The 13,363-nt window shown below is 43.4% G+C and overlaps 1 protein-coding gene across 1 annotated transcript in view; it reads right to left on the bottom strand.

The window, feature by feature from the left end:
* Window positions 1-13,363, bottom strand: part of ASPH (aspartate beta-hydroxylase) — a 222,895-nt gene that overhangs the window by 58,965 nt on the left and 150,567 nt on the right. The window contains exons 16-17 of the mRNA XM_032591961.1: window positions 8,796-8,882; window positions 2,269-2,419 (exon numbers count right to left, since the gene is read on the bottom strand). Of these exons, the coding sequence (XP_032447852.1) occupies window positions 2,269-2,419; window positions 8,796-8,882 (238 nt within the window). The remainder of the gene's footprint in view (window positions 1-2,268; window positions 2,420-8,795; window positions 8,883-13,363) is intronic.

The raw sequence follows: 13,363 nt of genomic DNA, 5'->3' as shown, positions 1-13,363 counted from the left end.
TTCAGCTTTTATCATGCAATTGCGATGATTATCAACAACTTCTATAAGTAGATAGTAAATGTAATACTGATTATAAACATTTTAAAGACATTCTCATTTTCTAAATCCGTCAACATTTTTCTTACGTCGAATTCCCTCTTTGAAAAGTTTTATCAATTCCTTGTAAAAAAATGTCTCACTGGTGTATCTTTGGTTTATCATGATTAACTTCAAGATTATGAATAGAGAACGAATAAAAAGTCTAACAGATTTCGAGTCTAGCACCTTGTATGGAACTTGAAAAGGCACTGAGTTACACCTCTGTAGCTGTTTCCAAATAAGACTGTCCTCATCTCTAGGTAACGAATAACCTAGTCATGGAGCGAAGGAGACATCATCTGGTATTATGGGACCCTCTGGTGGACGATAGGATACTATGCACAACAGGAATCATGAAAACCCTAGTTCTGGTCGATTTTTAAGGCTATCGGATGGAAATTTAAAATTTTTGGGGCCAACTGTCACTACTCCTCCACACAGAAATAAACTGAATATGGGAAAATGTGCAAAATACGGCTAGTATACATGACAAAATTAATTCCCTAAAGGGCTCAGTTGCCCACAAACGAAGTATTAGCCAAGAGTATGATAGGATATCAGGCTAATGCAGTTGTACGTCCTGCTAACAGTTAACCTGTTCGGCCTAAAACATCACCAGTTTATCCCATGGCCTTGCCCCTCTACTGGCCAATCTTGAATGGATCTGCTGAGCTATTCATTCCCTCACTAACAAATCTGACTCCACTCTTCCCTTCCTCCCTACCTGCCCAATTTAGATTCGTATGTTTCTTCTGTTCCTACAGTTCCCCTGTTAACCACTGCAAAGGCCCAGATGGAAAATCCCTTTGGCTACTATCTCTATTCCTTCCACGCTGCATCACCCAACTGTGTTCTACTGTGAGTAAACTTCACCACCTTGTCACCTTCGACAACATCTTCTCCCTATAATCCTCTCCTCACAGAGCCTCCTCTCATGAACTTGCCTTATTCTCATTTGGGGAAAAAGACTATATTCAAGTATTGAAGGATGGCTGCAGAAGGGGGTTAGATTTATTTATAGTCAGTCTTTTTCCACTGGGGCCAGAAACAAGGTGAGGCAAGTGAGATACTCAAAGCAAAGTTGAAGAGGCTGCCAAAAATTCAGTAATCAAGATGAGCGATACTTTTATGCATTCTTTCTAAAAAAATCCACAATGAAAGAAATATCAACATTTTAAGGGCAGACTAAGTGAATAGTGCCTAACAGAGCCATATTGGAGACTGAGGCAAGAAAAACACTCAGTAATACTGATTTTATGCCTAAGGCAAGTGCCTCCAGTGAGTGGCACCCTTGCCTTTTCCATCCTGTGTGGGTGCCATATGCTTTTCTTCTTCTGGACTGGCTCTTCTGAATAGAAGTCTAATGGGCCTTCTAGTTTCTAATCATAACTTGGGTTCTGTTCCTATCTGATAACAGGGTCAGCTGGCTTCCAATATTACTTATATGAGCCTCTCCTAGTGACATCAGTAATTATTCATGTAACTTACCCAGCCACTAGCACTCACCTGAGCAGTTACACTTGGCCTAGATTCTTCCATCTGGTTTACTGATGACAAGTTAGGTGGGAAAGAATTACAAGCCTGATAATAATGAAGTTAGGTTAGAGCTAGTCTTATCTGCCTTTGGCATGGGAACCTGGGTCAGAGAGGATGCTTATGCTGCTCTTTTCAAAGCATTTGCAAATTTACCTAGTGGTTTTAAGAAGTTTTTTTTTTTTTTTTCCTATCATTTTCCTTGGGATGGAGTCAAACTTTGCAGGCAAAATTTTTAGTGCCTGGAACTCCTAATATTCCCTCTATAAAAACTGTTGCACTTATAACTTCAACCTCCAGGAATCAATTTGTTATGGTTAAGAGAGAAAAGAGTCTGGCACCGCAGGAAGAGTTTTTGATTCCAGACCTATTAGTTTATTAGCTATGATTCTTTAGGCAAATTATCCAACCTCCGAGCATCCCATCTGCCTAGCTTTAAAATGGGGTGGGGGGGGTGGGGAAAAGGTGGTAAAATACCATCTGTATCTTTCTAAGTATTAAGGACTTAGTATTAGGATTGCCATTTCCGTCTGGGACACTTTCAGGTAAATTACGCGAAATCAGTTATGAAAGTCAGGTTCCCTTCCAGGTAACTACACTCTTCTAAGAATATACAGCATGGCATTTGCTGTTGAATTAACTCTTACTCCATCTTACCCAGAAATTGCTGTCGGTCTGAGCGCCGCTTCAAGGTCAGCTTCAGCAAGTCTGTGGGGACATCGGGTAGACTGGCCACCTCCTGGTAGGTTTCGATGGCCCCACGAAGCACCTCATTGCTCCTTCTTTTCTCGGCCAGATCGTCTTCACACTAGAGGAAGTCCCCACACTGGATAAATGTCCCATGACAAGATATATTTGTAATCACCCAAAATATGCACGCAAACTTAATTTCTGGACATGCATCAAAAGCAATCTGAGGCACATTAAAATTTTCTCCTTTTCAAGTGATTCAAAAGCAAACCAAAAAAAGCAAGACAACATGCTATCTAAGTAACACGAAGACCAGTTAGCTATCAAGCTGCAGAGGAGGAAAAATGCCATAAAAGCAAGAGGAATTAATATATGCTGGGCTGATGGAGATCTGTATCATGTTATATATTAACATTACACAGACAGAGCTCCAGTCCGTACTTCCTATTCTCTCAGTAGTTTGTGTGTTCACTCATTCATTCAACAACTATTACCCGAGAGCCACTTGGCAGGCAAAATAAACAACACAAAGCCCTTTTCTCATTCTGCTTCATTATGAAGAAAAAGACAACATACAAATCAAAGTACCATGTGCCTGGCAGCCATAAATGCTGTGGGTCAAAAATGCAGCCGGCTCAGGAGTGCTGGCACCGGTGTGGTTGGGAGAAGTTAGTTTAGGCAGGGTGAGCAGGGATGGCCTGACAGAAGTGAGGGAGTGAGGCATGGAGGAAGAACATTCCAAGGCAGAGAAAACAGCAAAAGCAAGGCCCCGAGGGAGAAGTGACGGGTGGAGGAAAGGCGGGTGCAGGCGCGGGGCAAGGAGGAGACTAGTGGAAGGGTGATGGTCAGGCAGTGAAGAACCTGGCAAGCTATTGCCAATTCCACTACGGTACCTCCATGTGAGATGGAAAGGCACCAGGGTTTTTTTTTTTTTTAATGTTTATTTATTTTAAGAGAGAGAGAGAGAGAGCACGCACACATGAACAGGGGGAGAGGCAGAGAGAGAGAGAGAGAGAGAGAGAGAGAGAGAGAGAGAAAATCAATCTCAAGCCAGGCTCCACCCTGTCAGCACAGCCCAATGCAGGACTTGATCTCACGAACTGTGAGATCATGACCTGAGCCACAGTCAAGAGTTGGACGCTTAACCAACTGGGCCACCTAGGCGCCCCCACAACAGGGGTTTTTGACATGATCGAAAGGACCACACTGGCAGTGGTATGGAGAACAGACCGAAAGAGTGGCAGAGAAGCACAGAGGCCAGTGAGGATGCTCCCAGTAGGAACCCAGACAAGGAGTGATGATGACGGTTTGGATGAAGGTGGTAGGAGATAGCTGGATTACAGATACATTTTGAAGGTCAGAGCCAAAAGATGTGCAGATGGTCTGAATGTGGCAGAAAGGGAGGGAGAGGAGTCAAGGATGAACTCCAGGGTGTTGGCTGGAGCGATTACCAGACAGAACTGCCGTCCTCTGAAAACGGGAGGAGAGGGCAGGAACAGGTTGGTAGGCATTCGGAATCAGAAGTTCTGTTTTGGACCTATTAAACTCAACACTGATTAGGCACCCAAGTGGAGATACTGGATAGAAAGGTACATATAGGAGTCTGGGGTTCAGGAGAGAGGTTGGAAAGACAGGAAGGACCAGCAAAAAGCACAGAGAAAGAAAGGTAAGGAGAAAATAACAACAAAGAAGTGATAAAGTGATACAAGGTAACAAGAGGGAGTGATCAATCATGTTCGAAGCGGCCATCAGCTTGGGCGTCTTGGTCATGATGCTGGATTGGGCACTGTGGCACTTCTGATGAGCCTGGCAAAAGCATTTTTTATGGGACAACTGGGGACCCATAACAGAATGGAGCAGGATCAGAGGAAACCAGGAGGGAAGGAGGTGCACACAACCCTTACAGGGAAGCAGAGAAATGGGCCAGTAAGTGGAGAGGAATGTGGAGACCAGGGAGAGATTTTTCTTTTTTTTTAATAATGGCAAATATTACAGCATGTTTCTAAGCTGATGCAAAAGAGTTGGTAGAGAGGGAAAGTGTGATGATGCAGGAAATGCAAAAATCAGAATGATGTCCTTCAGCAGGTGCAGAGGCTGGGAAAGGGGACCAGAACAATTCATCCATGCGAACAGGAGAGAAGGCGGAGCATATGGCAGGAGGGGAAGGGAGGCTGTTAGTGCTGTAGTGGGATCATGCAGAAGTTCTCTTTGGATACTTCCATTTTCTTAGTGAAATAAGCAAGAGTCTTCGCTGGAGATTGAGAGTGGGGAATGAAATATGAGAGGGATAAAGAGGAGAATGTGTAAAATGGTAGTTAAAATCCCATCAGATTTAGTACACTATAATTCAAAGATTACCATTTGAGGAAAAATGATACCAGTTAGAGGCTAAAAGTGGCGTAGAAAGGGTTTTCTCAGCATATCCTATTTAACCTGTTTACCTTTTCTAAATAAAGTGTGGGCTGCAGTCAATATATGGTTGTCTGAAGAACCAAAATGAAGCACAACTCCATAATCTGAGGGCGTGGTAAGAAAACGATCCACCCTCCCCTGTTCCAAATCAGAACTAGTAAGAATCGGCACAAATTGATAAAATATCTGTGGAGAACTTTTCTGAAAATATCACATCAAAGAATAACTTGTTCTGTGTACTGATTAGGTAAGTGTCCCAAGATGATGAGGACTAGAACTGAAGCAGTAGAGAGAGAGAGAGAGAAGTGGACAGATTTATGATTTTTCTAGATGAAAATTTCCCGATGAAAAAGGGGCAGTTCATCCTAAGTTGATAGAAAGAGCTTCCACAATATACTGCTATCCACCTGTTCATATCTGTAAGTGGTCTGTCTCCATTATAGACTTATCTACCAGGTGAGCAAGTCCAATGTCAATGACCCCCACTGGTCATCCTGCCCCTATGGCCTTCGGTATATTCACATACTGGCTTTTCTGTTTAGGCATCAGTTTCCTCTGAGTTTGGCTATGGTGAGTTAACTCCCCAAAACATGATTATTCATAGATAACTTCCAGAATGACAGAGTCCTGGAGCTGAGAGAGCCCGTTTGAGACCATGCAGCTCAGTCTCTTCAAGCTACCAAACAGATCCTGGATCCGGAGGGTCTCTTCGAGGTTGGCGGAAGGAGAAATGTCTACCAAGATAATCCTTCTTTAGAGAAATTGAAATCAATATCTAACTAAAACTCAATTTGAAAAGACAGAAAGATGATAAAGTTTATATACCTTGTTCCCTCTCCTCCACCTATCCCAAGTTCCTTCATTTTAATGAGGTAAAAACTTCTTACAACTTCCAGAATTGGGAAAATATCAGTATTAAAATGGCGTATACTTCTTAAAATCTCTTGAATGAAACTAATAGACTGCTTTGAAAATCAAAATTGTACAGATTTATTGCTATCAGCTTAGCATCTGTACGTAAAATGGTTTGGGCAGGTACAGAACATTTGTTCTAGGATGTTAACATCACAAAGCCTTTTGTTGACTTGAAATAATTCAACCATCCAAACTTCCTAGGAAACATGTCATTTTCTGCCTCAGAGGCATTAATGGCTTGTGTAAGATAATAAAGTGAACTGAATTTATAATTTAACATTTTGTACTGATGTTCAGGGAACTTGGTCAAAATTGATTTTCATGGTGATCCGAAGAATAACATAGTATCAGTGCTGCTTCAGAAATGATGGATATTATAGTTTGTACTTAACGTTGCTGAATTAAAAAAAAAAATTGTTGGGATATTCCCACAAAATTGTTTAATTTGCTAACAAAGAATGAAAAATTCATCATTTATTCCTTCCTATGGAATCCATCTTCTTTCAAATTCTTATTTTTAAAACTCCTAGGCATTTAAAATTTCTTTTAAATTACTCTATTAAAATTTAATTTACCATGCCTAAGTTTTGCTTAATACCATATTAACATTAGTATCAATAACACCTTGTAGCAGAATAGTTTAGGGACAAAAAAATATCGCCCGAGGCCAAAATCTCAAATTCCTACTGTTCAATAAAGATACGAATCCAACAATCACATGTGCGAAAGTACCGAGTTTATTTAGACTCTGGCACCCACAATCACCGTCACGTAAAAAGAAAAATTCTAAACACAAAGAATTTTTGCCACAATTAAATTACCATGTATATCCATCATTATATTCTCTCTAGTTAATATGCTTTCTTAATCAAATGACTGTCAATACTGGTCACAAAGCCCATCACTTATTTGAACGGGCATCATCTTTTGGTAATGAACACATTCTGTCTTGCTTAACACCAATGAATTTAGCAATTTTGGAGGATGACTGACCAAATTAATTTACAAAAATGATATAATTGCTGTCTACTACCCCTGGTCTGTACCATGGACAGGGGGAACTTCTTTGCATTAATTTTTCACAAACTTAATGTATTAAAATTTAATAAGTGAGTGTTTAATAGAAAGGTAAGAATTTGAGCAACTGGGTCTCAAATGGTGGCCGCCTTTAGTTCAAAGCAAAACCTGTTTGTTTTATCCACAGATGTGTCAGTTTCCATGTGAGTGCCATATACAAGTCACGGCACTGACCCCCTCCAAAGGGGTGATGTCAGGTTCTCCTTGGTCTGGAAAGTTTTGGTATTGTGTCCCAGTAGGGCTGAGAATCTCATCCCACCAGGCAGGACTGCGGGAGTTTTGCTGCTCGACACATTGTGTATCAGCCCTGGCTTTTATTCTGAACTCCAGATATTATAAATTCAATGTCTCCTTGCCATGTCCAGTCGAATGTCCGACAGGCAACACAAAGATTACAGGATGAAAAGTGAATTCTTGACTTCATTCCCACCTCCCCAATCTGTTCCTCTCCCAGTTTTCCCTGTGAGTAACCAGCACTCTCTTTCCTCACCTGGCTGAACCAAAAATCCAGGACTCAAGTCCTGTCTCCCTCTGACCTGTACACCTAAGCCAACATTAAGCCCTCCCCAGCCATTTCCCTATCTCCACGCCACTGTCCCTTGAGTATACCTGGAATACTGTCCTATGCTTCTTGCTCCCACTTTTGTTCCCTTAATCTATTCCCCAACCGGGAACCAAAACAATCTTTACGAAAAAACAAGATGCCCGAGTCCATGCATAAAGCTGAGGCACGGAAAATACCATCCGTGAGGCCCCGGCCTCACCTGTGCCGCCTCACCGTCTCTCAGCTTGCCCTTCTTGCCGTTCTGGAGCTTGTTCTGCCAACATCGCTTCCCTGTATCACAGCCTTTGGCCTAGCTGTTCCCTCGGCCCGCACAGCTCCCTCAGTAACCTTGTCACATTTCAGCCACTTGCCACCTTGCTAGAGTGGCCTTTTCTGATCAACTTATCTAAAGTGCTATCTGCCCTGTCGTCCTCAAATCACATCACCTGCAGCCAAAAAATCTTAATAGGTATGCTTTTCTTTTCTTTATGATATGTATTATATAAGATGATCTAATATAGTTATGCTTAATGCCTTATAATATGCTTAAATATATGTTTATTTATATATTTACTCATGGCCTTGCTCAACTGTCACCTCCCGGGTAGACTTTTCCCTGACACCCTATCCAACATATCAACTCCCTCCCACATCGTATGCTGTGCGGTTTTTGGGGGTTTTTGTTGTTGTTGTTGTTGTTTAGGTTTTCCTTAGCCCTTACCACTAACAAGCATTATATCTTATCTTGTCCTAGGCTTCCCCATCACAATGACAACTCTATGTTTTGCCGAGGGGTTCATCTGCAGGGCCTAGAACAGGGCCTGGCATAGAGTGGGCTTTCTCTAAGTAATTTGTGACTAGGTAGCCTTCAAAATACCTTCCATGGGAATACAAGATCCACAAGGACAGAGACCTCTAGAGTGTTCATTATGATAATCCCAGGGTCTAAAAAGAGCACGTGGCATCTGGTGGGTGTATGTAATTACAGATGAATGTGGACACGCTTCACAAAACAAAGAGCTGGAAGATGTCAGAGAAGAGTCAGAGAAGAAAGGAGACGAGGGAATGGAGGTAGGTAGGGAGAAGGGAGCTGGTGAGAAAGGAGTCAGCGGAAAGAAACCACAGCGAAAACAAAGTACATTCCACTTTATATTTTCACGTCTTTCCTAAGCACACTTGCAGCCTCTAGTTACAAAACAGGTTCTTAAAGCTCCGAGGAGCCTTCAGTGAGCACTTTGAGGAATGGGGCACGACAGTGACGGGAAATCGAGGACAAAAGCATTCTTCTTGATCTTCTTTTGAAAACCAGAGAGAAGTCCGATGGAGGGAGGACAGGAAAATGTTGTTGAATTCACCAGGCCACAATAGCAAGTTAATTGTCTCCTTTACAACAGTATTTTTTGCTTGACTTTACACATATGCATGAGAAATGGATTCTATACATAAGTTACAAGAGAAAAGAGAAGTGCAAAATAGTGGGCAGTGAAAGAATGACACAGAATACAAACACCAAAAACATTTTCTACGGAGGAGGGTTTTCGAATACCTGTGCCTTTCCGTATCTCGCCCGTGGACTCTGAGGGTATTTGCGAACCAGTTCTTGGAATGCACTCAATGCTTCCTCAGTTTTTCCCTGTTAGGAAGAGGCAGTTACGTAAAGACGGCAAGTTCAGATGCATAATGTTATTCAGTGTGTGTGTGTGTGTGTGTGTGTGTGTGTGTGTGTGTGTGTGTTTTAAGTAGGCTCCACGTGCAGTGTGGGGCTTGAACTCACGACCCCGAGATCAAGGGTCAGATGCTCTACCGACTGAGTCACCCAATGTGGTTTTTTAAATATTCACCAGCTGATGTTGTCAAAACTGCCTGGACTCCATTTTGAGTCTAAAGACAGTTTTACCAAAGATTTTTAAAACATTAACAAGTATGGCAACCGTACAAGTAAAAATGAACATAAATGTACTTCATTTCTTTTAAAAACAGAAACCTGGCAAATGATGTACTATAAGTCTTTGTTTAAAAAGTTGCACCTTTCCTCTAGATGCACAGTTCCTGTGGGCATTAGTTCTTCATTTTCTTTTCAACAGAAGCATAGTTGACACACAGTCTGCCATTGGCTTCAGATGTACAACACAGTGATTCAACAACTCTACGTTACGCTACGCTCAGCACAACTGTAGCTACCATCTGTCACCAACCACTACAAAATCCCTGACTACGCTCTTGAAGACAATATTTAGGTTTTAAGTTGGGGGAAGAATACTGCTGGCAGCTGGAATGTCCTGGGGTCTGCAAGGAGAAGTCTGAAGCACCTGTTGGGGTGGGGGTGAGGCCTGCAGGTTGAGAAGGCCACCTGGCATGGTACCTGTCACCCACTGGACATCAGGATTGATTTGGCTCCTCTCCAATCAATTTTGAGGGTTTTGACTGGGAAAACTCCCTGACTCTGGGTCATGTGACCCTTCCCCGGAGCGCATGTGGGCCCTTAAGAAGATGGCCCAAGCACCAGTGATAAGTCTCTGACCACCACCACAGGAAAAGGAACAGAGGGTGAGGAACCCTCCCCCAACCACACTCCGTCCACGGCCATTCCAGGGGGTAACGCACGTCTCCTGGTTTAAAATGGACGGATGCAGGTCGAGGATGTTGGGAGTCATGGGATAGAGACAGATTCTTTGAGATGAACTTTGGGAGGCACTTCAGCTCCCTATACACTGGTAAACCCACTCATTCCTCATCTAAACGGAAGCGTGCTGTGGTTTGTATGTTTTGACGTTCACCGAGTGAGTTTTCACACAACAAAGTGTACCTCTCCAACGTGGCTGTGCATAGCAAACTGCACCTCCTACCCCGCTGTTATTTACACCCACTTTGGACCGACTTGACTAGAGAAAGGTCGGGCAGTGTTCATATTAAAGGTACGTAAGATCAGTTCTCTAGGCAGACGTTCTCGAAGAAAGAGGTTTTCACTTCCTCTCACGTGCCCGTAAGTGGGGCTGAGGGGCTGGTGGGAAATACATGCACAGTGGAGCGGCTACGAGGGCCGGTTCCGGAGCCAGACCGACTGATGTGAGTCTGCTCTCCGCCGCTTGGAAGGTGCATGACTTATGGCAAGTTACTTACGACTCTGCCTCAGGTGCCTGGCCTGTAAAATGGAGATGAGGGTACTCGACTCGGCTGTGGGGGTGCTGTTTCGGTTAAGTCTCCTAACAGTGACGAAGCTCTGGCAGACACTGCACGGAGCATGTGCTGTGTGGGGGATGTGTGTGCAGCACAAGATAACGGGGCCCAGCCCAGGGAGGCCTCGGACCCAAGAGGCAGGTTCATGCTGACAACGGGGACTGGGCTGTAGAGATCAATCGGGCCGGGAGCACAGACTCCACATCACATTTAGTGTCAGAAAAGTCTGTATAGCTTTTTAAAATATGCTGCCCTCTCACGGTATTAATTTCTTTAAAGATTTTATTTCTTAAGAGCAGTTTTAGACTCATGGCACAATTGAGAGAAAGTATAGGTTTCTCATATACCTGCTACCTCCCCCATGATTAACATCCTGCACCACAGTGGTACATTTGTTACAACTGATGAACCTGCCATATCGAAATCGCCCAAAGTCTGTAGTTTACCTTAGGGTTCATATTGTATATTCTGTGCGTTTGGACAAATGTATACGGACTGTATCCACCATTATAGTATCATACAGACGAGTTTCACCGCCTTACAAATCCTCATCCCTCCCCTCACCCACTTTTAAGGGATGAAGGGTTCATGTTAAATATCTTTTTCTGTGTGACTTTCTTGTAACTGCCCTGTATTATTTATTATTATTATTATTATTATTATTATTATTATAAGAAGAATAAGAAGAAAAAGAAAGAAAGAAAGAAAGAAAGAAAGAAAGAAAGAAAGAAAGAAAGAAAGAAAAGGAGGGAGGGAGGGAGGGAAGGGAGGGAGGGAGGAAGGAAGAAAGGAAGGAAGGAAGGAAGGAAGGAGGAAGAAAGGGAGGGAGGGGAGGAAGGAAGGGAGGGAGGAAGGAGGAAGGAAGAAAGGAGGAAGAAGGGAAGGGAGGAAGGAAGGAAGGAAGGAAGGAAGGAAGGAAGGAAGGAAAGGGGGGGAAGGAAGGAAGGAGGGAAGGAAGGAAAGGAGGGAGGGAGGGGGGGAGGAAGGAAGGGAAGAAGGAAAGAAGGAAAGGAGGGAGGGAGGGAGAGAAGGAAGGAAGGAAGGAAGGAAAGGAGGAAGGAAGGAAGGAAGGAAGGAAGGAAGGAAGGAAGGAAGGAAAGGAGGGAGGGAGAGAGGGAGAGAGAGGGGAAGGAAGGAAGGATGCTTGGCTCCGTTTCTGTTTTGCGTCCTTCCTATGACTTCTTTCCGTCCTTCTTCCTTCCTCCTTCCTTCCTTCCATCTTCTTTAGGGGAGGAATAGGAGGTGGAAGATAGAAGAAGAGAGGAAAGGAATCACTGATTCCAAGTAGCTTCAAAATGCAGGCAGGTAAATTCTTAGGTCTGAAGGTTTGGAGCTTGAGGCCCTGCCTTCTGAGTCCTTGGCTCTGGCTTCAGAGCCCTTATCTCTGGCCTCTGGGTCCAAGACTCTGTCCTTGGAGTTATCTTTCCTTTCTATCTAAAGGGTGGTTAGTGTTATCAGCCTGGTTCTTGCCTGCCGAATTTCAGGACTCTGCAGCCTTCTTTCAGTTTGTCCTCTGTCCCTTTCAGGTCGAGGTGGTCCTCCTGGTATAAGATTCTCAAAAACCTTGTGGATCTTTTGTGTATGTCACAGGGATTCACACCATTAGACAAGAGTCACGGCCACAGACCTCTCCAGGATAATCCCATCTCTATTCCTGGCTTCTGCTGGATGGCTGAGTAGATCTAAGAGCCACACATCCACTCTCTTCAGGAAAAGGAGCCCTCGGCCTTCTCTCCAGACTATCCTTTCTTAACAACGAACTTCCTACTTGTAGCATCTCCTGCAATCTGGATAGACTAAGAAATCTCCCCGAACTGTCATGTCCTGGCTCTTTTTTCTCTAATGGTTTCTTCCTTAATTATCACTTTCCTCTCTTATTTTACGAGAAGCAGCAAAAAAAGAAATCAAGCCACATCCTCAACACTTGGCTTGGAAATCTCCTCAGCTAAATATCCAAGGTCACCGCTTACAAGTTTTGTTTTGCCCAGGCCAATTCAGTTAAGCTTCCTGCTACTCTCTAGCAAGGACTGCCTTTCCTCCAGTTTCAGGGACCTGTTCCTCATTTCCTTCTGGGCTCTGGCCAGAAGTGCCTTTCACATCTCTGTCAACATGCTGTTTGCAACGATAATGTGCATTCTCGAAGATTATCAATAAACCTTTCTCTAAGGTGCTCCTCACTTCCTCTGAGAGCCCTCGCCAGAAGCAGCTTTCGCATGCATATTTCTACCAACAGTCTGCTTCAGGCAATCCAGGCTTTTGCTCTCATGCCTCTCAAAATTCTTTCAGCCTCTACTCCTAACCCAATTCTCCAAAGCCACTTTCACATTTTTAAGTATTTGCGACAGGAGCAACCCACTGTCCAGCACCAAAATCTGGATTAGTTCTCTATAGCTGCTGTAACAAATTACCAGAAACTTGATGACTGAAACACCAGAAATTTATTCCTCAGTGCTGTGGGGAACAGAAGTCCAAAATTAGTTTCACTGGGCTGAAATTGAGATGTTGTTAGAGCCACGTTTCCTCCGGAGGCTCTGGGGGAGAATCTGTCCCTTGCCTCCCGACAGCCTTTCTTGACTGTGGATGCATTACTCCAGTCTTTACTTCGGTTTTCACACTGCCTTCTCCTTTCTGTCTCCTATGTCGTCTGTATTCAATTTCCCTCTGCCTCTCTCTTATAAAGACACATGTGGTTGCATTTGGGGCCCAACTGGATAACCCAGAATAATCTCCCCGGTTCAAGATCCTTAACTTACTCATATCTGCAAAGACCCTTTCTCTAAATACAAGATCCAGGGATTAGGACGTGGGTATCTTTTGGGAGGACTATTTTTAGCTTTACCACATGCATTATGTAACTCAAATTGCAAATGTTGAGGCTATTTTTGTGAAAATCATGCTAAATGCACCATTACGCTTTAAAACAGAAATAACAATGGA

Source organism: Lynx canadensis, chromosome F2 (genome assembly GCF_007474595.2).
Source record: "Lynx canadensis isolate LIC74 chromosome F2, mLynCan4.pri.v2, whole genome shotgun sequence".
Taxonomy (NCBI): domain Eukaryota; kingdom Metazoa; phylum Chordata; class Mammalia; order Carnivora; family Felidae; genus Lynx; species Lynx canadensis.
This window is presented reverse-complemented; position numbering and strand designations above follow the sequence as displayed.